The sequence below is a fragment of the Anolis sagrei genome, chromosome X (assembly GCF_037176765.1).
Source record: "Anolis sagrei isolate rAnoSag1 chromosome X, rAnoSag1.mat, whole genome shotgun sequence".
In the NCBI taxonomy this organism is placed as follows: domain Eukaryota; kingdom Metazoa; phylum Chordata; class Lepidosauria; order Squamata; family Dactyloidae; genus Anolis; species Anolis sagrei.
This window is the reverse complement of record NC_090034.1, coordinates 105,865,481-105,891,537: the sequence shown is the minus strand read 5'-3', so window position 1 is coordinate 105,891,537 and position 26,057 is coordinate 105,865,481. Positions and strand designations below refer to the sequence as shown.

At 42.6% G+C, this 26,057-nt stretch overlaps 1 protein-coding gene across 1 annotated transcript in view; it reads left to right on the top strand.

Annotated features, from left to right (window-relative positions):
* The window catches only part of LOC137094986 (acid phosphatase type 7-like), a 30,891-nt gene extending 9,160 nt beyond the window's left edge, over window positions 1–21,731 (top strand). Inside the window, exons 4-14 of the mRNA XM_067461088.1 lie at window positions 1,443–1,625; window positions 1,900–1,925; window positions 2,875–2,972; window positions 4,316–4,378; window positions 12,392–12,506; window positions 12,789–12,902; window positions 13,236–13,293; window positions 13,705–13,772; window positions 15,826–15,897; window positions 17,420–17,557; window positions 19,636–21,731. Of these exons, the coding sequence (XP_067317189.1) occupies window positions 1,443–1,625; window positions 1,900–1,925; window positions 2,875–2,972; window positions 4,316–4,378; window positions 12,392–12,506; window positions 12,789–12,902; window positions 13,236–13,293; window positions 13,705–13,772; window positions 15,826–15,897; window positions 17,420–17,557; window positions 19,636–19,710 (1,010 nt within the window). The 3' untranslated portion in view covers window positions 19,711–21,731. The remainder of the gene's footprint in view (window positions 1–1,442; window positions 1,626–1,899; window positions 1,926–2,874; window positions 2,973–4,315; window positions 4,379–12,391; window positions 12,507–12,788; window positions 12,903–13,235; window positions 13,294–13,704; window positions 13,773–15,825; window positions 15,898–17,419; window positions 17,558–19,635) is intronic.
* The last annotated feature ends 4,326 nt before the right edge of the window (window positions 21,732–26,057 follow it).

The following is a 26,057-nucleotide window of genomic DNA, read 5'->3' as shown; positions in this document are numbered from 1 at the left end:
TCACATTTGAGCATAACTGAGTATTCAGGCGAAGTTTGGTCCAGATCCATCATGGTTTGAGTCTACAATGCTCTCTGGATGTAGGTGAACTACAACTCCCAAACTCAAGGTCAATGCCCACCAAATCCTTCCAGTATTTTCAGTTGGTTATGGGAGTTCTATGTGCCAAGATTGCTTCTATTCCATCATTGGTGGAGTTCAGAATCCTCTTGGATTGTAGGTGAACTATAAATCCCAGCAACTACAGCTCCCAAATGACAAAATCAACCCCCCGCAACCCCAGCAGTATTCAGATTTGGGCGTATTGGGTATTTGCTCCAAATTGGGTCCAGTGAATGGGAATATATCCTGCATGTCAGATATTTACATTACAATTCATAACAGTATCAACATCACAGTTATGAAGTAGCAACGAAAATAATGTCATGGTTGGGGGTCACCACCACATGAGGAACTGTATTAAGGGGGTCACAGCATTAGGAAGGTTGAGAAACACTGATTTAATAGTCTTGCAGCTTCAAGGCTTGGCTGCTTCCTTCCTGGGGGAATCCTTTGTTGGGAGGTGTTAACTGGCCCTGATTGATTTATGTCTGGAATTCCCTTGTTTCTTGAGTGTTCCTCTTTATTTACTGTCCTGATTGTTTTTAGGGCCAGCAACCAAGCTAGTGGACTGTAAACGCTTTGATAAGCTGGAATGTGTCCAGAGGAGAGCAACTCAAATGATCAAGGGTCTGGAGAACAAGCCCTATGAGGAGCGGCTTAAGGAGCTGGGCATGTTTAGCCTGAAGAAGAGAAGGCTGAGAGGAGACATGATAGCCATGTATAAATATGTGAGAGGAAGCCACAGGGAGGAGGGAGCAGATCAGGGGTCTGGAGAACAAGCCCTATGAGGAGCGGCTTAAGGAGCTGGGCATGTTTAGCCTGAAGAAGAGAAGGCTGAGAGGAGATATGATAGCCATGTATAAATATGTGAGAGGAAGCCACAGGGAGGAGGGAGCAGATCAGGGGTCTTGAGAACAAGCCCTATGAGGAGCGGCTTAAGGAGCTGGGCATGTTTAGCCTGAAGAAGAGAAGGCTGAGAGGAGATATGATAGCCATGTATACATATGTGAGAGGAAGCCACAGGGAGGAGGAGGGAGCAAGCTTCCTTTCTGCTTCCCTGGAGACTAGGACGCAATGGAACAATGGCTTCAAACTACAAGAGAGGAGATTCCATCTGAACATGAGGAAGAACTTCCTGACTGTGAGAGCCGTTCAGCAGTGGAACTCTCTGCCCCAGAGTGTGGTGGAGGCTCCTTCTTTGGAAGTTTTTAAACAGATGGCCATCTGTCAGGGGTGATTTGAATGCAATATTCCTGCTTCTTGGCAGAATGGGGTTGGACTGGATGGCCCAGGAGGTCTCTTCCAACTCTTTGATTCTATGATTCTATTGTTATTTACAGCCTACTGTTGTGGAAGCGAGCTGGGCTGGAGCAGAAACTACGTCTTCCAGGCTTTGCTGAACTCCACCGCCTGGAGCCCCCGCTTTGCCCTCTTTGGGGACTTGGGCCTCTTGAACCCTCAATCCTTGCCTCGGTTGCAGCGCGAGACCGAAATGGGACTCTATGATGCAATTCTGCACGTGGGTAGGATTTTGTCTACCAAACTGTCTACCAAAATGCTTCTAATTTAGATCCTTTGCTACTTAGGAGGACTTAGATCAAGTGATAGGCAAACTTGGGCCCTCCAGGTGTTTTGGACTTCAACTCCCACAATTCCTAACAGCCTACCGGCTGTTAGGAATTGTGGGAGTTGGAGTCCAAAACACCTGGAGGGCCCAAGTTTGACCATACCTGATTGAGATCCTTTGCTACGTTGGGAAAACAAAGCCAAACTCAGCTTCTCTCCTTTCCTTTGCAGGGGATTTTGCCTACGACTTCGATACGGTAAGATATGTAGAGTCAGCCTATGTTTACGACCTCGTTATAATTAAACGTGGGCCCTCGGTATCCACTGGAACCCCTCTTCCCAGTGGATACCGAAATCCATAGATGCTCAAGTCCCATTATATCCAATAGCATAGTATAATGGCAGGACCCCCTGGTGCTGCAGTGGGTTAAACCGCTGAGCTGCTGAACTTGCTGACCGAAAGGTTGGTGGTTCATATCTGTGGAACGGGGTGAGCTCCCGCTGTTAGCCCCAGCTTCTGCCAACCTAGCAGTTTGAAAACATGCAAATATGAGCGGGGTGAGTTCTCGTTGTTAGCCCCAGCTATACGTCACTCTGGAATGCAGGAGGTGTGGACTTGTACTGATAACAGCGTGTTCGAGTGTTCACGATGTGACAACCGGATGTAAAAGAAGAAGTTTTACGACATGCTTAGTGTTAAATAGCTTCTGATATATATAGCTGTAAATAAAGTAGTTTATAGCCTAAGGTGGCTGTGATCGATTGTGTTTCCTGCCTTGCTGTGCGGCCTATGTCACTGACAGGTTCATCAGGTGTTCTCCTATGGCTGATTTCTCTGGTTGAAGTAGTCTGCACTCTGACAACCACCATGTCAGGCTACACAGAAAAGACGTTGAAACCCACAAGATATATAAACCCAATTTCCCTAGTTTCCAAGAGACCCCACAACCTGTGAGGATGCCAGCCATAGATTCAGGCGAAGCATCAGGAGAGAATGCTTCTAGAACATGGTCAGACAGCCCGGAAAACCTACAACAACACATGATTTCAGTTTCTTCCCAAAGGACAGGAGAGAGGGGGCTGGCCCAATTTCATTAGGGAGTGTGTTCCACAGAAGGGGGCCACCACCGAGAAGTGACTTCTCCACCACCGTGACTTTTCCACCTTTCTCAAGGGCTTTATCTCTTCCCTCCCACCCTTTTGCAGATGGATGCCCACTTTGGAGATGCCTTCATGAGGAAAATCGAACCCGTGGCAGCATCAGTGCCGTATATGACTTGCCCAGGGAACCACGAGGAGAAATAGTAAGTAGTAGCCACAGACCAGCCAATAACACCACGGGACACGGTTTTTGTTCCTGGGTGGTATATGCAGTTTTCTAATTGCTTCTATCATGAAAACATGGGGAAAGTTGCAAAAACTTGGATTCTGGGGGAGGGACATCCTGCTATAGCAGATTTTGCTCGAGTTCAATAATTCAATAATTCAGTATAGTTTGTGCCACAAAAAACAAAGTTTCTGAAGTAGAACAACTACTTTCAAAGCAAAGACTTCACATTTCAAACCAGGAACAGATCCCCTGGGCAAACCTTCTAACTTTGGGGCTGCATACTAGCACTCTCTGCTGCCTGGTGATTGAAAGACGGAAGGAAAGAAAGAAGGAAGGAAGGAGGGAAGGAAGGAAGGAAGGAAGGAAGGAAGGAAGGAAGGAAGGAAGGAAGGAAGGAAAGATGAAAGGGAGGAAGGGAAGGATAGGAGGAGAAAGAGGGAGAGGGAAGGAAGGAAAGACAAAAGGGAAGGAAGGGTGGAAGGGATGGAAGGAAGGAAGGAAGGAAGGAAGAAAAGAGAGAAGGATGAACGGAGGAAAGGAGGGGTGGAAGGAGAAAGAGGAAGGAAAGGGGGAAGGAAGGAAAGACAAAAGAGAAGGAAGGAAGGATGAAAGGGTGGAAGGGATGGATGGATGGATGGATGGATGGATGGGAGGGAGGGAGGGAGGGAGGAAAGAGAGAAGGAAGGAAGGATGAAAAGGAGGAAAGGAGGGGTGGAAGGAGAAGAGGGAGAGAGGGAAGGAGGGAGAAAAAGGGGAAGGAAGGAAAAACAAAAAGGAAGGATGAAAGGGTGGAAGGGATGGATGGATGAATGAATGGAAGGAAGAAAGGGAGATAGGGAGGGAGGGAGGAAAGAGAGAAGGAAAGAAGGATGAAAAGGAGGAAAGGAGGGATGGAAGGAGAAAGAGGGAGAGAGGGAAGGAGGGAGGAAAATGGGAGGGAAGGAAAGACAAAAGGGAAGGACGGAATGATGAAAGGGTGGGAAGGAAAAATGGAAGAAAAGGGAAGGAGGAAGGAAAAAGAGAAAGAAGGAACAAAAAGGGAAGAAGAAGGAAAGGAAGGAAGGGAAGGATGAAGGAAGGGAATGATAAAAGAAAGAGAGAAGAAATAAATACAAAAGGGAAGGAAAGAAAGTGAAAGAGGGAGAGAGGGAAGGAAGGACGAAAGGGAGGAAGGGAAGGAGAAATAGGGAGGGAAAGAGGAAGGAAAGAGAGAAAGACGGAAGGAAAGGAAGGTGAGAGAGAGAAGGATTTGAGAAAAGAGCCCAAGGGGTACTTAGTTTCTCCTAAGTAACTTTTTCTTTTCATTTCCTCCTCCAGTAACTTCTCCAACTACCGCTTTCGCTTCAGCATGCCTGGGAACACAGAGAGCCTCTGGTACAGGTGCGTCTCTTCTAATCCAGTATCTTGGCCTTTCAGTTAATTATTCCAGTTGTATTTTAATGTGGTTTGCCTTTAAGAAAAGTTACCCCTTGTTTTTTAAAATCTATATTGACCTTTATAGGTAAAATTACTGCCTTTTGACACCACTTCAACTACCATGTCTCCAAAGCTATGGATTCCTGGGAGTTGTAGTTTGCACACTTTGGTAGAGGATGCTGAAGACCTTGTCAAACTATCTCTCCTATGATTCCATAGCATTGAGGCATGTCAGACTATAGCTCTTAGGATTCAAGGTTTGTCAAACTATAACTCCCATGAGTCCGTAGCATTGAGCCATGGCAAACTATAGCTCCCATGATTATATAGCATTGAGCCATGGCAAACTATAGCTGCTATGATTCCAACCTTGACAAACTATAACTGCTATAATTCCATAGCATTGAACCATAACAAACTATAGCTGCTATGAATCCATAGCATTGAGTCATGGCAAACTATAGCTCCTGTGATTCCAACCTTATCAAACTATAGCTCCTATGATTCCAACTTTGTTGAACTATAGCTCCTATTATTCCAAACTTTTCAAACTATAGCTCCCATGAGTGCATGGCATTGAGCCATAGCAAACTATAGCTCCTGTGAGTCCAACCTTGTCAGACTACAGCTCCTATGATTCCAACCTTGTCAGAATATAACTCCTGTGATTCCAACCTTGTCAGACTATAACTCCCATGAGTGCGTGGCATTGAGTCATAGCAAACTATATCTCCTATGATTCCAACCTTGTCAGACTATAACTCCTATGATTCCAACCTTTTCAAACTATAGCTCCCATGAGTGCATGGCATTGAGCCATAGCAAACTATAGCTCCCGTGAGTCCAACCTTGTCAAACTATAGCTCTTGTGAGTCCAACCTTGTCAGACTATAGCTCCTATGACTCCAACTTTTTCAAACTATAGCTCCCATGGGTGCATGGCATTGAGCCATAGCAAACGATAGCTCCTGTGACTCTAACCTTGTCAGACTATAACTCCTGTGATTCTACCTTTTCAAACTATAGCTCCCATGAGTGCATGGCATTGAGCCAAAGCAAACTATAGCTCCTATGATTCCAACCTTGTCAAACTATAGCTCCTATGATTCCAACCTTGTCAAACTATAGCTCCTATGAGTGCATGGCATTGAGCCATAGCAAACTATAGCTCCTATGATTCCAACCTTTTCAAACTATAGCTCTCATAAGTGCATGGCATTGAGCCATAGCAAACTATAGCTCTTGTGAGTCCAACCTTGTCAAACTATAGCTCCTATGATTCCAACCTTGTCAAACTATAGCTCCTATGAGTGCATGGCATTGAGCCATCGCAAACTATAGCTCCTATGATTCCAACCTTTTCAAACTATAGCTCCCATGAGTGCATGGCATTGAGCCATAGCAAACTATAGCTCCTGTGAGTCCAACCTTGTCAGACTATAGCTCCCATGAGTGCATGGCATTGAGCCATAGCAAACTATAGCTCCTGTGAGTCCAACCTTTTCAAACTATAGCTCCCATGAGTGCATGGCATTGAGCCAAAGCAAACTATAGCTCCTATGATTCCAACCTTGTCAAACTATAGCTACTATGAGTGCATGGCATTGAGCCATCGCAAACTATAGCTCCTATGATTCCAACCTTTTCAAACTATAGCTCCCATGAGTGCATGGCATTGAGCCATAGCAAACTATAGCTCCTGTGAGTCCAACCTTGTCAAACTATAGCTCCTATGATTCCAACCTTTTCAAACTATAGCTCCCATGAGTGCATGGCATTGAGCCATCGCAAACTATAGCTCCTATGATTCCAACCTTTTTAAACTATAGCTCCCATGAGTGCATGGCATTGAGCCATAGCAAACTATAGCTCCTGTGAGTCCAACCTTGTCAGACTATAGCTCCCATGAGTGCATGGCATTGAGCCATAGCAAACTATAGCTCCTGTGAGTCCAACCTTTTCAAACTATAGCTCCCATGAGTGCATGGCATTGAGCCAAAGCAAACTATAGCTCCTATGATTCCAACCTTGTCAAACTATAGCTACTATGAGTGCATGGCATTGAGCCATCGCAAACTATAGCTCCTATGATTCCAACCTTTTCAAACTATAGCTCCCATGAGTGCATGGCATTGAGCCATAGCAAACTATAGCTCCTGTGAGTCCAACCTTGTCAGACTATAGCTCCCATGAGTGCATGGCATTGAGCCATAGCAAACTATAGCTCCTGTGAGTCCAACCTTGTCAAACTATAGCTCCTATGATTCCAACCTTTTCAAACTATAGCTCCCATGAGTGCATGGCATTGAGCCATAGCAAACTATAGCTCTTGTGAGTCCAACCTTGTCAAACTATAGCTCCTATGATTCCAACCTTGTCAAACTATAGCTCCTATGAGTGCATGGCATTGAGCCATAGCAAACTATAGCTCCTGTGAGTCCAACCTTGTCAGACTATAGCTCCCATGAGTGCATGGCATTGAGCCATAGCAAACTATAGCTCCTGTGAGTCCAACCTTTTCAAACTATAGCTCCCATGAGTGCATGGCATTGAGCCAAAGCAAACTATAGCTCCTATGATTCCAACCTTGTCAAACTATAGCTACTATGAGTGCATGGCATTGAGCCATCGCAAACTATAGCTCCTATGATTCCAACCTTTTCAAACTATAGCTCCCATGAGTGCATGGCATTGAGCCATAGCAAACTATAGCTCCTGTGAGTCCAACCTTGTCAGACTATAGCTCCCATGAGTGCATGGCATTGAGCCATAGCAAACTATAGCTCCTGTGAGTCCAACCTTTTCAAACTATAGCTCCCATGAGTGCATGGCATTGAGCCAAAGCAAACTATAGCTCCTATGATTCCAACCTTGTCAAACTATAGCTACTATGAGTGCATGGCATTGAGCCATCGCAAACTATAGCTCCTATGATTCCAACCTTTTCAAACTATAGCTCCCATGAGTGCATGGCATTGAGCCATAGCAAACTATAGCTCCTGTGAGTCCAACCTTGTCAAACTATAGCTCCTATGATTCCAACCTTTTCAAACTATAGCTCCCATGAGTGCATGGCATTGAGCCATAGCAAACTATAGCTCCTGTGAGTCCAACCTTGTCAAACTATAGCTCCTATGATTCCAACCTTTTCAAACTATAGCTCCCATGAGTGCATGGCATTGAGCCATAGCAAACTATAGCTCTTGTGAGTCCAACCTTGTCAAACTATAGCTCCTATAATTCCAACCTTTTCAAACTATAGCTCCCATGAGTGCATGGCATTGAGCCATAGCAAACTATAGCTCCTGTGAGTCCAACCTTGTCAGACTATAGCTCCCATGAGTGCATGGCATTGAGCCATAGCAAACTATAGCTCCTGTGAGTCCAACCTTTTCAAACTATAGCTCCCATGAGTGCATGGCATTGAGCCAAAGCAAACTATAGCTCCTATGATTCCAACCTTGTCAAACTATAGCTACTATGAGTGCATGGCATTGAGCCATCGCAAACTATAGCTCCTATGATTCCAACCTTTTCAAACTATAGCTCCCATGAGTGCATGGCATTGAGCCATAGCAAACTATAGCTCCTGTGAGTCCAACCTTGTCAAACTATAGCTCCTATGATTCCAACCTTTTCAAACTATAGCTCCCATGAGTGCATGGCATTGAGCCATAGCAAACTATAGCTCCTGTGAGTCCAACCTTTTCAAACTATAGCTCCCATGAGTGCATGGCATTGAGCCATAGCAAACTATAGCTCCTATGATTCCAACCTTTTCAAACTATAGCTCCCATGAGTGCATGGCATTGAGCCATAGCAAACTATAGCTCTTGTGAGTCCAACCTTGTCAAACTATAGCTCCTATGATTCCAACCTTGTCAAACTATAGCTCCTATGAGTGCATGGCATTGAGCCATATCAAACTATAGCTCCTGTGAGTCCAACCTTGTCAGACTATAGCTCCCATGAGTGCATGGCATTGAGCCATAGCAAACTATAGCTCCTGTGAGTCCAACCTTTTCAAACTATAGCTCCCATGAGTGCATGGCATTGAGCCAAAGCAAACTATAGCTCCTATGATTCCAACCTTGTCAAACTATAGCTACTATGAGTGCATGGCATTGAGCCATCGCAAACTATAGCTCTTGTGAGTCCAACCTTGTCAAACTATAGCTCCTGTGAGTCCAACCTTGTCAAACTATAGCTCCTATGATTCCAACCTTTTCAAACTATAGCTCCCATGAGTGCATGGCATTGAGCCATAGCAAACTATAGCTCCTGTGAGTCCAACCTTTTCAAACTATAGCTCCCATGAGTGCATGGCATTGAGCCAAAGCAAACTATAGCTCCTATGATTCCAACCTTGTCAAACTATAGCTACTATGAGTGCATGGCATTGAGCCATAGCAAACTATAGCTCTTGTGAGTCCAACCTTGTCAAACTATAGCTCCTGTGAGTCCAACCTTGTCAGACTATAGCTCCCATGAGTGCATGGCATTGAGCCATAGCAAACTATAGCTCCTGTGAGTCCAACCTTGTCAGACTATAGCTCCCATGAGTGCATGGCATTGAGCCATAGCAAACTATAGCTCCTGTGAGTCCAACCTTTTCAAACTATAGCTCCCATGAGTGCATGGCATTGAGCCATAGCAAACTATAGCTCTTGTGAGTCCAACCTTGTCAAACTATAGCTCCTATGATTCCAACCTTGTCAAACTATAGCTCCTATGAGTGCATGGCATTGAGCCATCGCAAACTATAGCTCCTATGATTCCAACCTTTTCAAACTATAGCTCCCATGAGTGCATGGCATTGAGCCATAGCAAACTATAGCTCCTGTGAGTCCAACCTTGTCAGACTATAGCTCCCATGAGTGCATGGCATTGAGCCATAGCAAATTATAGCTCCTGTGAGTCCAACCTTTTCAAACTATAGCTCCCATGAGTGCATGGCATTGAGCCATAGCAAACTATAGCTCCTATGATTCCAACCTTTTCAAACTATAGCTCCCATGAGTGCATGGCATTGAGCCATAGCAAACTATAGCTCTTGTGAGTCCAACCTTGTCAAACTATAGCTCCTATGATTCCAACCTTGTCAAACTATAGCTCCTATGAGTGCATGGCATTGAGCCATAGCAAACTATAGCTCCTGTGAGTCCAACCTTGTCAGACTATAGCTCCCATGAGTGCATGGCATTGAGCCATAGCAAACTATAGCTCCTGTGAGTCCAACCTTTTCAAACTATAGCTCCCATGAGTGCATGGCATTGAGCCATAGCAAACTATAGCTCTTGTGAGTCCAACCTTGTCAAACTATAGCTCCTATGATTCCAACCTTGTCAAACTATAGCTCCCATGAGTGCATGGCATTGAGCCATAGCAAACTATAGCTCTTGTGAGTCCAACCTTGTCAAACTATAGCTCCTATGATTCCAACCTTGTCAAACTATAGCTCCTATGAGTGCATGGCATTGAGCCATCGCAAACTATAGCTCCTATGATTCCAACCTTTTCAAACTATAGCTCCCATGAGTGCATGGCATTGAGCCATAGCAAACTATAGCTCTTGTGAGTCCAACCTTGTCAAACTATAGCTCCTATGATTCCAACCTTGTCAAACTATAGCTCCTATGAGTGCATGGCATTGAGCCATCGCAAACTATAGCTCCTATGATTCCAACCTTTTCAAACTATAGCTCCTATGAGTGCATGGCATTGAGCCATAGCAAACTATAACTCCTGTGAGTCCAACCTTGTCAGACTATAGCTCCCATGAGTGCATGGCATTGAGCCATAGCAAACTATAGCTCCTGTGAGTCCAACCTTTTCAAACTATAGCTCCCATGAGTGCATGGCATTGAGCCATAGCAAACTATAGCTCTTGTGAGTCCAACCTTGTCAAACTATAGCTCCTATGATTCCAACCTTTTCAAACTATAGCTCCCATGAGTGCATGGCATTGAGCCATAGCAAACTATAGCTCTTGTGAGTCCAACCTTGTCAAACTATAGCTCCTATGATTCCAACCTTGTCAAACTATAGCTCCCATGAGTGCATGGCATTGAGCCATAGCAAACTATAGCTCTTTTGAGTCCAACCTTGTCAAACTATAGCTCCTATGATTCCAACCTTGTCAAACTATAGCTCCTATGAGTGCATGGCATTGAGCCATCGCAAACTATAGCTCCTATGATTCCAACCTTTTCAAACTATAGCTCCCATGAGTGCATGGCATTGAGCCATAGCAAACTATAGCTCTTGTGAGTCCAACCTTGTCAAACTATAGCTCCTATGATTCCAACCTTTTCTAACTATAGCTCCCATGAGTGCATGGCATTGAGCCATAGCAAACTATAGCTCTTGTGAGTCCAACCTTGTCAAACTATAGCTCCTATGATTCCAACCTTGTCAAACTATAGCTCCTATGAGTGCATGGCATTGAGCCATCGCAAACTATAGCTCCTATGATTCCAACCTTTTCAAACTATAGCTCCCATGAGTGCATGGCATTGAGCCATAGCAAACTATAACTCCTGTGAGTCCAACCTTGCAAGACTATAGCTCCCATGAGTGCATGGCATTGAGCCATAGCAAACTATAGCTCTTGTGAGTCCAACCTTGTCAAACTATAGCTCCTATGATTCCAACCTTGTCAAACTATAGCTCCTATGAGTGCATGGCATTGAGCCATAGCAAACTATAGCTCCTGTGAGTCCAACCTTGTCAGACTATAGCTCCCATGAGTGCATGGCATTGAGCCATAGCAAACTATAGCTCCTGTGAGTCCAACCTTTTCAAACTATAGCTCCCATGAGTGCATGGCATTGAGCCAAAGCAAACTATAGCTCTTGTGAGTCCAACCTTGTCAAACTATAGCTCCTATGATTCCAACCTTGTCAAACTATAGCTCCCATGAGTGCATGGCATTGAGCCATAGCAAACTATAGCTCTTGTGAGTCCAACCTTGTCAAACTATAGCTCCTATGATTCCAACCTTGTCAAACTATAGCTCCTATGAGTGCATGGCATTGAGCCATAGCAAACTATAGCTCCTGTGAGTCCAACCTTTTCAAACTATAGCTCCCATGAGTGCATGGCATTGAGCCATAGCAAACTATAGCTCTTGTGAGTCCAACCTTGTCAAACTATAGCTCCTATGATTCCAACCTTGTCAAACTATAGCTCCCATGAGTGCATGGCATTGAGCCATAGCAAACTATAGCTCTTGTGAGTCCAACCTTGTCAAACTATAGCTCCTATGATTCCAACCTTGTCAAACTATAGCTACTATGAGTGCATGGCATTGAGCCATAGCAAACTATAGCTCCTGTGAGTCCAACCTTGTCAGACTATAGCTCCCATGAGTGCATGGCATTGAGCCATAGCAAACTATAGCTCCTGTGAGTCCAACCTTTTCAAACTATAGCTCCCATGAGTGCATGGCATTGAGCCATAGCAAACTATAGCTCTTGTGAGTCCAACCTTGTCAAACTATAGCTCCTATGATTCCAACCTTGTCAAACTATAGCTCCTATGAGTGCATGGCATTGAGCCATCGCAAACTATAGCTCCTATGATTCCAACCTTTTCAAACTATAGCTCCCATGAGTGCATGGCATTGAGCCATAGCAAACTATAACTCCTGTGAGTCCAACCTTGCAAGACTATAGCTCCCATGAGTGCATGGCATTGAGCCATAGCAAACTATAGCTCCTGTGAGTCCAACCTTTTCAAACTATAACTCCCATGAGTGCATGGCATTGAGCCATAGCAATCTATAGCTCCAATAATTCCATAGCATCGAGCCATGACAGTCCAAGTGGTGTCAAACTGCATTCCTTCTATAGCGCAGAGTAGACGAACCCAGCGTTACGAATCAATTCATTTATCAATAAAAGAGTTGCCTCAGTTTCCCATTTTGTAGCTCCTCTTCCAGTGGGTTACTTCCTGACGGCCTTCCTTGCCTTCCAGCTGGGACATTGGTCCTGCTCATATCGTCTCCTTCTCCACCGAGGTTTACTTCTATTTGGATTACGGCCGAGAGCTTGTGGCCAAGCAGTTCCAATGGCTGGAGCGAGATCTGCAGGTACGGATCGGAGCCGGACCTTCGTTGGAGGCTGGTGGACTTCAAATCTTTAAGGTTCTGAAACCTAGAAGTAGTTAACCAGGGTTGCGTTTACACTGTGGAATGAATGCAGTTTGACTCCACTTGAACCAACATGGTTCAATGCTTGTGAAGGTTTGGGTTGTTAGGAATTGTGAGAGTTGAAGTCAGAGACACCTGGAGGGCCAAAGTTGGCCCATGCCTTGTGTAGATGCAGCTGCCATGATTCTCAATTGTTGCTTTTTTCCTGAATTTTTCTGGCAGGAAGCGCATAAACCGGAGCGGCGCAAGGAGCGCCCTTGGATCATAACCATGGGGCACCGGCCCATGTACTGCTCCAACAACGATCGGGATGACTGCACACAGCACGAAAGCATTGTGAGTGCAAGGGGAAAGCAGACGTGAAACCTTGTCACACAACTACACCACCTAAGGTTGTGTCTACATTGCGGAATCAAAACAGTTTGACACCACTTGAACTGCCATGGGCTCACTGCTATTGAATCCTGAGAGCTGCAGTGTGCAAACTACAATTGCCATTGTATTTATTTACTAGCTGTACCCGCCACGCGTTGCTGTGGCCAACTTTCCCACCCTCTTTCTCTTCTTCCTTCCTTCCTTCCTTCCTTCCTTCCTTCCTTCCTTCCTTCCTTCCTTCCTTCCTGCCTTCCTTTTTAGTTTTCATCATGTTTTAATCTCCCTGTTTCCTAGGTCCGCTGTGGGCTTGACTCCCACCAGTATGGCTTGGAGGATTTATTCTACAAATACGGTAAGTTTTCAGCAATACACTATGTAACACTATTTTTGTTCCTGGGTTGAAAATGTCATTTCCTAATTGGTTCTATCACAAAACATGGGGAAAGTTCACTAAGCTGCAAAAACTTTGGTTTTTGCAACACTTTCCTGTTCTAGCACATTTTGCTTTCGTTTTTCAATCACTATCTCATCAAGTCTCAATGAATTCAACATAGTTTGGGCCACAAAAACAAAGTTTCTGGAGCAGAACAACTACTTTCAAAGTAAAGGCCATGCAATTCAACAGGAAATAACACTTTCAAACCAGGAACATAGCACAATATTATTGAATGGCCTTTCCACCCAAACCTTTCTTCTACCTGCCTTGCAAAAGACTGCTTTCATTCTCACCTTCTTGCTCTATTTCCCCCTCTTTGGTTTCCAGGAGTCGACTTGGAATTATGGGCCCACGAACACTCCTACGAGAGGCTCTGGCCGCTCTACAACTACAAGGTAGTTCTCGATTTCGGGGGAATTTCCAATTTCCTTCTAATTTGGAAGAAGATGGCTTTTGATTGCCTTGTGATGCATCTGCACTGCAGAATAAATGCAATTTGACACCACTTTGCCATGGCTCAATGCTGTGGAATCATGGGAGTTGTAGTTCCCAGAGGCCCCCATCACTCTTGGGCTTAGACCTTGGAAAACTCCAACTCCCAACTCCAACACTGAGCCATGGCAGTTATTAAATCTGGATTAATTTGCAAATTGACTCGTCCCAGTTTTTGACAAAAAAGCAAGATACAAATTAAGGCAATAATGATAGTAATGAGATTAATTATAATGATTAGGAAATAAATTGCTAATCAATAATACTAATGAAGTTGGTGATCATTGCTTATTGTATTATTCTCATATCACCAGTAACACTGTTGTTGTTGTTGTTGTTGTTGTATTACTATTAGTTATGCATTGTTAAATATTGATGAAGTTTTTGGTATTATTATTATTATTATTACTATTGGTTACATATTGTGAAGTTGGGTTGCCATGAAAGCCTTTTATAACATATTGTGAAATTGTTGTTGGCATTATTATTCTTACTATTAACTTTGTATTGTGAAGTTGTTATTGCTGTTGTTGTTGGTATTAATATTATGTATTGTTAAATATTGATTATGCTTTTTGGTATTATTATTATTACTATTGGTTACATATTGTGAAGTTAGGTTGCCGTGAAAGCCTTCGACAACATATTGTGAAGTTGTTGCTGTTGGTATTATTATTCTTACTATTAGTTATGTATTGTGAAGTCGTTGTTGTTGTTTGTATTAATATTATTTTTATTATATTACTATTGCTTATGTATTGTTAAGTATTGTTGATGTTTTTGGCATTATTACTATTGGTTACATATTGTTAAGTTGTTGTTATTTATTATTATTATTACTATTATTGTTTTACTATTAGTTATGTATCGTTAAATATTGCTAATGTTTTGGTATTATTGTCACTATTGGTTAAGTATTGTTGTTGGTATTATTATTATTATGATTACTATTGTCTACATATTGTGAAGTTGTTGTTGGTATTATTATTATTACTATTGGCTACGTATTGTTAAGGTGTTGTTGGTATTATTATTATTACTTTATGCATTGGTTATGCATTGTTAAATTGTTGTTGGTGTTATTACTATTATTATTACTATTGGTTACATATTGTTAAGTTGTTGTTATTTATTATTATTATTACTATTATTGTTTTACTATTATATGTATTGTTACATATTGCTGATGTTTTGGTATTATTGTCACTATTGGTTAAGTATTGTTGTTGGTATTATTATTATTATGATTACTATTGGCTACATATTGTGAAGTTGTTGTTGGTATTATTATGATTACTATTGGCTACATATTGTGAAGTTGTTGTTGGTATTATTATTATTACTTTATGCATTGGTTATGCATTGTTAAATTGTTGGTGTTATTACTATTATTATTACTATTGGTTACATATTGTTAAGTTGCTGTTATTTATTATTATTATTACTATTATTGTTTTACTATTAGTTATGTATTGTTACATATTGCTGATGTTTTGGTATTATTGTCACCATTGATTATGTATTGTTGTTGTTAGTATTATTATTATGATTACTATTGGCTACATATTGTGAAGTTGTTGTTGGTATTATTATTATTACTTTATGCATTGGTTATGCATTGTTAAATTGTTGTTGGTGTTATTACTATTATTATTACTATTGGTTACATATTGTTAAGTTGTTGGTATTACTATTATTACTATTGGTTATGTATTGTTATGTTGTTGTTGTGGATATTAGTATTATTTTACTACTGTTATTTATGCATTGTTAAATTGTTGTTGATGTTGTTGGTATTATTACTGCTGCTATTATTATTACTATTGGTTACGTATTGTTAAGTTGTTGTTGCTATGATGATGATGATGATGATTATTATTATTTCAATTTATATATCTTCCTCAGCCCATAGACAATATTTTTCTTTCTTCCATATCTCTTTGCTCCCTTCTGCAGGTCTATAATGGCAGCACTGAGGCTCCTTATACCAATCCTGGGGCTCCTGTCCATATCATCACTGGATCGGCCGTAAGTTACAAAAGTTTGAGGATTGAGTTGTATCTGCATTGGTAGAATGAATGCAGTTTGAATGCGCTTTTAACTGACCAATGCTGCAATGCTATGGGATCCTAGGAGTTGTAGTTTGACAAGGGATGCACCTGCAAGGTGGAATTAATGCAGTTTTGGCACCATTTTCATTACAGTGGGATCCTGGGAGTTATAGTTTGACATGGGATGCATCTGCACTATTGAATTAATGCAGTTTTGGCACCACTCTCATTGCAGTGGGATCCTGGGAGTTATAGTTTGACAAGGGATGTATCTGCTTGTGGAATTAATGCAGTTTTGGCACCACTTTAACTGCCATGGGATCCTGGCAGTTGTAGTTTGACAAAGGATGCATCTGCACTGTTGAATTAATGCAGTTTTGGCACCACTTTAACTGTTGTGGCATCCTGGGAGTTATAGTTTGTCAAGGGATGCATCTGCACTGTTTAATTAATGCAGTTTTGGCACCATTTTCATTACAGTGGGATCCTGGAAGTTGTAGTTTGACAAGGAATGCATTTGAACTGTTGAACTAATGCAGTTTGGAACCACTTTAATTGCAGTGGGATCCTGGCAGTAGTTTGACAAAGGATGCACCTGCACTGTTGAATTAATGCAATTTTGGAACCACTTTAATTGCAGTGGGATCCTGGGAGTTATAGTTTGATAAGGGATTCATCTTCACTATTGAATTAATGCAGTTTTGGCACCACTTTAACTGCTGTGGGTTCTTGGAAGATGTAGTTTGACAAGGGATGCATCTGCACTATTGAATTAATGCATTTTGGCACCACTTTAACTGCAGCGGGATCATGGGAGTTGTAGTTTGTCAAGGGATGCATTTGCACTGTTGAATTAATACAGTTTTGGCACCACTTTAATTGCAGTGGGATCCTGGGAGTTGTAGTTTGACAAGGGATGCATCTGCACTGTTGAATTAATGCAGTTTTGGCACCACTTTCATTGCAGTGGGATCTTGGGAGTTATAGTTTGACAAGGGATGCATCTGCACAGTGGAATTAACGAAGTTTGGCACAACTTTAACTGCCTTGGTTCAGTGTTGCGGTGTCCTGGGAGTTGTAGTTTTCCAAGGCCTTGAGGTGTGCATTCCTGGGATTTGTAGTTTGATAAGTCACTAAGCATTTTCTACTAGGAGAGCTCAGTCATGGACAAATGGACAAACCTTGGCCCTCCAGGTGTTTTGGACTTCAACTCCCACAATTGTAGTTTTGTAGTTTTACTAAGTTCCGGGCCTTTGGTGCTATGGATTCCTGGGAGTTGTAGTTCTACTAAGTCCTGAGACGAAGAGCGCCAAACTACAACGCCCAGGACTCCATGAGGTTGAACTCATTCATATCACAGTATAAAAAAGGCAAAAGACCTTGGAAACGACTATAACACCCATGTTTCCACCGCATTGAGCCAATGGCCATTCCATTGCATTGAGCCTTCTTTGCCTGGTTGCTTTGCACTAAGCGTTCCCCCTCTTTCCCCCATTTAGGGTTGCCAAGAACGCCTCGACCCCTTTGTCCCCGAACCGAGGAACTGGAGCGCCGTGCGGATCGAGGACTACGGCTTCACTCGGATGCAGATCCTGAACCGGACCCACCTTTGGCTGGAGCAAGTGTCTGACGACAAGGTGCGGATTAGGGTGTGTGTTGTGTGCTTTCTGGGCTGTGTGGCTAATGTGTTTGAGCAGCATTTCCTCCTGACATTTTGCCTGCATCTGTGGCTGGCATCATCAGAGGATCTGATGGTGGTGAACCGAGTGGAGTCTATACACACACACACACTTGTCCAGGGTGGGAGAAAGAATTATTCTCTGTTTAAAGCAAGTGCAAATGTTGCAATTAGAAAGCGTGTATAGCATTGAGTAGCCATGACACTACAAAGTCAATCAGTGAGGGTATCCATATAGAGGAAGCCTGGCCTCTGTTGCCTGGAAGCATCCTCTGTGGAATAATGTCCAGGGCGGGAGAAAGAACCCTTGTCTGTTTGAAGCAAGTGTGAATGTTGCAATTAGAAAGCATGAATAGCATTGCGTAGCTATGAGGCTGCAAAGTCAATCGGTGAGGGTATCCACATAGAGGTAGCCTGGCCTTTGTGGCCTGGAGGCATCCTTGGTGGAATAATGTCCAGGGTAGGAAAAAGAACCCTTGTCTGTTTAAAGCATTGCGTAGCTATGATGCTGCAAAGTCAATCAGTGAGGGTATCCACATAGAGGTAGCCTGGCCTTTGTTGCCTGGAGGCACCCTCTGTGGAAAAATGTCCAGGGTGGGAGAAAGAACCATTGTGTATTAGACAAATGTAAAGGGATGCAATTAGCAAACTTGATTTGCAAGTGTTGAGTGGGATCCACTCACTAGAATAGAATAACTTTATTGTCATTGTCCAACAAAAACAAGTGCCTTCCCCAGCCCACATCACAAACACGCATGTGAGTAACCATGAAGCTAGCATAGTCAATTAGTGAGGGCATCTGCATAGATGTAGCCTTTGAATTGTGTTGTCGAAGGCTTTCATGGCCGGAATCACTGGGTTGCTGTCAGTTTTGGGGGGCTGTATGGCCATGTTCCAGCAGCATTCTCTCCTGAGGTTTCACCTGCATCACTGGTTAGAGGTTCTGTTGGCGGTGAAGCAAATGGAATGTCTATATATCCCTGTGGAATTATGTCCAGGGTGGGAGAAAGAACCCTTGTCTGTTTAAAGCAAGTGCGAATGTTGCAATTAGAAAGCAGAGAGTGTTTGAGGACCAGGACATCCGTAGGGAGACCAAGGGGCTTGTTTCCAAGGTATTGTCCTCCTAACCCTGCTTTACACCTGCGAAACGTGGACTGTCTACAGACATCAACAGTAAGACTGAAATACAACACCGCCTGAGCTCTGCGAGTGCAGCATTTTTCCGAATGAAGCAGAGAGTGTTTGAGGACCGGGACATCCATAGGGAGACCAAGGGGCTTGTTTATAAAGCTATTCCCCTCCCAACCCTGCTATATGCCTGTGAAACGTGGACTGTCTACAGACGTCACATGCAACTCCTGGAACGATTCCATCAGCGCTGATTCCAGAAAATCCTGCAAATTTCTTGAGAAGACAAGCGGACAAATGTCAGTGTTCTGGAAGAAGCAAAGACCACCAGCATTGAAGCGATGGTGCTCCGCCATCAACTCCGCTGGACCAGCCACGTTATCCAGATGCCTGACCACCGTCTCCCAAAGCAATTGCTCTACTCCGAACTCAAGAACGGAAAACGGAATGTTGGTGGACAGGAAAAAAGATTGAAAGATGGGCTCAAAGCCAACCTTAAAATCTCTGGCATAGACACCGAGAACTGGGAAGCCCTGCCCCTCGAGTGCTTCAGTTGGAGGTCAGCTGTGACCAGCAGTGCTGCAGAATTCGAAGACGCACGAATGGAGGGTGAAAGAGAGAAACGTGCCAAGAGGGAGGCGCGTCAAGCCAACCCCGACCGGGACCGCCTTCCACCTGGAAACCGATACCCTCACTGCGGAAGGGAGAAGATGCAGGTCAAGAAGAGGGCTCCACAGTCACCTATGGACCCACCCTGGAAGACTATCCTACTCGGACAACGAGGGATCGCCTAAGTAAGTAAAGTAAGATTTTCTATGATGAGAGCTCTATAGTAGGACAGCTAATTGTCTATTTGCATCCGAAAAATAAGCACCTGAAATCCTCGTGTTTTGCTTTTTCTCTTGTAAGGATGGGAAGGTCGTCGATGGGATTTGGCTCATCAAAGAGCGGCACGGCCCCGAAGCATGGTGCACCGGAAAATGACCCGTTTCTGGGTCTGGGATTCCCGCCTATTGATCTCCACTGCAAGAGATTGCAAGAGAAGAGATTCTGCCGAAATATCCGCAAGAATGTGCTACCTCAAAGGGTCATGGACACACGCTCTCTCTCGTTTCCAAACTGAGTTTGGATGGCCATCTGTCGGGAGAGTTTGCATTGTACTTGGCAGAGAAGGAGGTTGGACTAGATGACCTTTGGGGGGTTCCTTTCAACTGTATAATTCTACATTGATTTAAGACAGGCTTGATGTGTGTCGATTCTCCATTTCCAAAATTGCACAAGTATATTTTGACTCAATGCTATGGAACCCTGGGAGTTGTAGTTTGGTAAGGCAGAGAACGGCGGAAGACCTACAGTGTATTTTCTACACCGTATAATGAATGCATTATGACCCCATTGTGCTCAATGCTATGGATTGCTGGGAGATGTAGTTTTACTAAGTCCCCGATCCTTCTCTGCTAAAGAGTGGTATGGATTTCTGGGAATCCTAGTTCCACTAAGTCCTGATTCTTATTTGCTAAAGTGTGCTATGGATTCCTGGGAGTTAGTTGTAGTTTTACTAAGTCCTGATCCTTCTCTGCTAAAGAGTTCTATGGATTACTGGGAGTTGTAGTTTTACTAAGTCCCTGATCCTTCTCTGCTAAAGAGTGCTACAGATTCCTGGGAGTTGTAGTTTTACTAAGTCCCCAATCTGTCTCTGCTAAAGAGTGCTATGGATTCCTGGAAGTTGTAGTTTTACTAAGTCTCCTATCCTTCTCTGCTAAAGAGTGCTACGGATTCCTGGGAGTTGTAGTTTTACTAAGTCTCCTATCCTTCTCTGCTAAAGAGTGCTACGGATTCCTGGGAGTTGTAGTTTTACTAAGTCCCCGAGCCTACTCTGCTAAAGAGTGCTACGGATTCCTGGGAGTTGTAGTTTTACTAAGTCCCTGATCCTTCTCTGCTAAAGAGTGCTATGGATTCCTGAAGTTGTAGTTTTACTAAGTCTCTGATCCCTCTCTACTAAATAGTGCTACAGATTCCTGGGAGTTGTAGTTTTACTAAGTTCCCGAGCCTTCTCTGCTAAAGAGTGCTACGGAATCCTGGGAGTTGAAGTTTTACTAAGTCCCTGATCCTTCTCTGATAAATAGTGCTACGGATTCCTGGGAGTTGTAGTTTTACTAAGTCCCCGAGCCTTCTCTGCTAAAGAGTGCTACGGATTACTGGGAGTTGTAGTTTTACTAAGTCTCTGAATTTTCTCTGATAAATAGTGCTACATATTCCTGGAAGCTGTAGTTTTAGTAAGTCCCTGATCCTTCTCTGCTAAAGAGTGCTGCAGATTCCTGGGAGTTGTAGTTTTACTAAGTCCCACTCCTTCTCTGTTGAAGAGTGCTATGGATTTCTGGGAATTGTAGTTTCACTAAGTCCTGATTCTTATTTGCTAAAGAGTGCTTTGGATTCCTGGGAGTTGTAGTTTTACTAAATCCCAAGTCTCCTCTGCTAAAGAGTGATATTGAACCTTGGGAGTTGTAGTTTTACTAAGCTCTGAGCTGTCCCTGCTAAAGAGTGCTACGAATTTCTGGGAGTTGTAGCTTTACTAAGTCCCAATCCTTCTCTGCCAAAAATGTGATGACGCTTCACCAAACTACAATATGCACTGAGCCACAGTGTCTAAAGCGGTGTCAAACTGCATTTATTCTGCAGTGTAGACGCACCCTTTGTTGGTAAAGCTGCTGTAAAGAATGTGATACAAACTCAAAGATGACATTTTCTCATTGGATTAAATGCTTTCAATCTAGTCCGGCGATCAAAACCAGATCAAGGGCGAATCTTGCTGCCTTCCAGATCTTTGGGACCGAAGATCATTGATATTGCTGCTGTTTTTTAGGGAAAAAAAGTTGTTGATTTATTCAAATTTTCTGGCACTTGAGCTACAATATTGTGGAGATATTTTACTGTGTTGAACCCAACTTTATTTGATGGAACAACCACTATTTGATGGGAAAATAAAGATATTTCTGCAAATGGAAGTGTTCTGCAGACTTGCTCTATCCCTTTCCCCCAACAGATGGCGCATTTCCATTACACAAATCTCCCCTATTGATCAGAAATAATAATACTAATACTATTACTAATACTACTATTACTACTACTAATAATAATAATAATAATTAGCAGATTCTCAATTAAGAAGATCGGTAGATGCTGGATTAATGTAGTTTCCGGTTGCTTGAGAGTTTCATATTAAAAATAGGCCTAATTGATACTTATACCCCATACTATGCCATTAATATCATGTCAAAACTTGGTATTGACATGATATTAATCCTGAAAGGGAATAATTAAATGCAAATTTATGTCCTCCACTCAAAAAAATTGATTTCGTCATTTGGGAATTGTCGTTGCTGGGATTTATAGTTTACCTACAATCAAAGAGCATTCTGAACGCCACCAATGATGGAATTGGGCCAAACTTAGCACACAGGGCTCCCATGACCAACAGAAAAACCTGGAAAGGTTTGGTGGACACTGACCTTGAGTTTGGGAGTTGTAGTTCACCTACATCCAGAGAGCGCTGTGGACTCAAACAATGCTGGATCTGGACCAAACTTGGCACAAGCACTCAATACGCCCAAATATTAACACAGATGGAGTTTGGGGAAATAGACCTTGACATTTGGGAGTTGTAGTCACTGGGATTTATAGTTCACCTACAATCAAAGAGTATTCCGAACTCCACCCATGATGGAATTGAACCAAACATGGCATACAGGACTTCCATGACCAACAGAACACACTGGAAGGGTTTGGTGGGCACTGACCTTGAGTTTGGGATTTGTAGTTCACCTACATCCAGAGAGCGCTGTGGACTCAAACAATGGATCTGGACTAAACTTGGCACAAGCACTCAACACGCCCAAATATGAACACAGATGGAGTTTGGGGAAATAGACCTTGACATTTGGGAGTTGTAGTCACTGGGATTTATAGTTCACCTACAATCAAAGAGCATTCTGAACCCCACGAACGACAGAATTGGGGCCGACAGAATGACCGACAGAAAATACTTAAGGCCATCCAATCCAACTCCCTTCATCAGGTCAAGAAAACATAATCAAAGCCCTCCTGACAAAGAGCCATCCAGCTATAGATAGAGATAGATAGATATGATTCACACACACACAGATATAGTATCATAGATTTGAAAGGGACCCTTAAAGAAGGACAAATGATATGTTGCATGTTCAAGGGTGGGCAAACCAGACACTCTCCACGTCAACACTGACAAAGAAACAACAAGAAATACTGTTTACCCACAAGCAGAAAGAAATTACACATATTCGAAACCAACACTTTCTCATTACTTTATTTTCCAGATCAACAGAGCAGGCCACAGCAACGCCTGGCAGGGGGCGGCTAGTATTATATAATAATAATAATAATAATAATAATAATATAATATTATATAATAATAATAGTAATAATAATAATAAGCAGTTTTTCAATTAACAAGATTGGTAGATACTGGAGAAATGTAGTTTCTGGTTGCTTTAGAATTTGTATTAAAATTAGGCCTAACTGATAGTTATACCCCATACTATGCCATTAATATCATCCCAAAACTGTGTATTGACGTGATATTAATCCTGAAAGGTAGTAATTAAAAGCAAATACTGACCTTAATGCAGCCCAGTTTAGGTGGATTATATATATATATATATATATATATATATATATATATATATATATATAATTATTAAGAAAATGTAATATTCGTTTGTGGGATTAACAAAACTGAAAAACCACTGCAAGAATTGGCACCAAATTTGGACACAATACACCTGTCAAACCATCACTCACAAAAAACACTGAAAAACATGGCAGAAGAAACTTAAAAAGACAAAAAATAAAAATACATTACAACACATGCAAAAAAAAAAAAACCACAACAAAACCCATATGAGGGTTGAATGAGAAGTAATGCCTGTGCAAAACCACATAAAAAGTCATGCCTCGACCTTCGTAACTGCTCAACAGATGGCAGTACTGGTATGCGGCAGGTACTGGCTTGTTCAGTAGACTCTCCTCTACAGTTCCGTTTTGGCAGGAAGTCTTAGCATTGCACAGTTGTGTTATTAAAGTGCAAAGTATGGAATCCTGCGCAGACAGTCAGTCAATGTGACTTAAGCAACGTATGTGCCAGGTACTGGCTTGTTCAGTAGACCCTCCCCTACAGTTCCATTTTGGCGTGAAGCCTTAACATTGAACGTTTGTGTTGTTAAAGTGCAAAGTATGGAACCCTGCGCATACGGTCAGTCAATGAGACTTAAGCAACGTATGCAGCAGGTACTGGCTTGTTCAGTAAACTCTCCTCTACAGTTCCATTTTGGCAGGATGTCTTAGCATTGAACGGTTGTGTTGTTAAAGTGCGAAGTATGGAACCCTGCGCAGATGGTCAATCAATGCGACTTAAGCAAGGTATGCAGCAGGTACTGGCTTGTTCAGTAGATTCTCCTCTACAGTTCCATTTTGGCAGGAAGTCTTAGCATTGCACAGTTGTGTTATTAAAGTGCAAAGTATGGAACCCTGCGCAGACAGTCAGTCAATGTGACTTAAGCAACGTATGCGGCAGGTACTGGCTTGTTCAGTAGACTCTCTTCTACAGTTCCATTTTGGCGGGAAGCCTTAGCATTGAACGGTTGCGTTATTAAAATGCGAAGTATGAAACCCTGCGCAGACGGTCAATCAATGTGACTTAAGCAACGTATGCGGCAGGTACTGGCTTGTTCAGTAGACTCTCCTCTACAGTTCCATTTTGGCAGGAAGTCTTAACGTTGAACGGTTGTGGTGTTAATGTGTGAAGTATGGAACCCTGCGCAGATGGTCAGTCAATGCGACTTAAGCAATTTTTGACAGCAGAAGGTGTCACCTCAACATCTTTAAACTAACTTGCTCAACCATGCACAGTACTCACATCAACACAATCACCATTAACAGTTTGCATTCTCTGATGAATCTCCTTTGGGGTGACACCTTCTGCTGTCAAGAATTCAATGACTGCATGTTGCTTAAGTTGCATTGGCCAACCATACTTCGCACTTTAACAACACAACCGTTCAATGCTAAGGCTTCCCACCAAAATGGAACTGTAGAGGAGAGTCTACTGAACAAGCCAGTACCTGCCGCATACGTTGCTTGAGTCACATTGACTGACCGTCTGCACAGGGTTCCATACTTCGCACTTTAACAACACAACCATCCAATGCTATGGCTTCCCGCCAAAATAAAACTGTAGAGGGGAGTCTACTGAACAAGCCAGTTGTCTGAAGGCCCAAAGATCACCATCTCCCAAAGCAGTTACTCTACTCCCAACTCACAGAAAAAGGAATATTGATGGACAGGAAAAGAGATGTAAAGATGGGCTTAAAGGCAACCTTAAAAACTGTGGCACAGACACTGAGAACTGGGAAGGCCTGGCCCTTGAGTGCTCTTACTGGAGGTCAGCTGTGACCAGCAGTGTTGTGGAATTTGAATATGCATGAACGAAAGGGAGAAATATATATATGCATATACAGATACACACATACATTGTATATGTATTTAAGTATATACATACACACGTTGCAACTGTCATTTAAATACATATACAATGTGTGTGTATATCTATAGATGCATATATAGATGTACACATACCTTGTATATGTATTTAAATGACAATTGCAACAGAAACGACCCCATTGATTGCTTCATAAGCTTTTGCAGACTGGAGACAAACTGATTATAATCATTGCCATACAATTAAATCATGAATCCTTATTATAATTAATTAACTTTGGGAGAAGAACTGATTAGAATTAATTCTGGGAAAGTCTGCGTCTCTGGCGTAACTTTTCCAGCCTTTAGAAATCACAATGCTATTGCTTTCCTATCCTTTTAATTAATACTAGCTGTCCCCTGCCACGCGTTGCTGTGGCCCAGTCTGTTGATCTGGAAAATAAAGGGAATGAGAAGGTATTGGTTTCTAATATATGTAATGTCTTGATGCTTGTGGGTAAACAATATTTCTTGTTGTTTGTTTGTCAGTGTGGATGTGGAGAGTGTCTGGTTTGTCTACTCTGGAACATGCAACATATCATTGTCCTTTAGGGGTCCCTTTCAAATCTATGATACTATAGCTGTGTGTGAGTGAATCATATCGATCTATCTATATCTATGGCTGGATGGCTCTTTGTCAGGAGGACTTTGTTTTCGTTTTCTTGCCCTGGTGAAGGGAGTTGGACTGGATGGCCTTAAGTATTTTCTGTTGGTCATGGGGCTTCTGTGTGGGAAGTTTGTCCCAATTCTGTCGTTTGTGG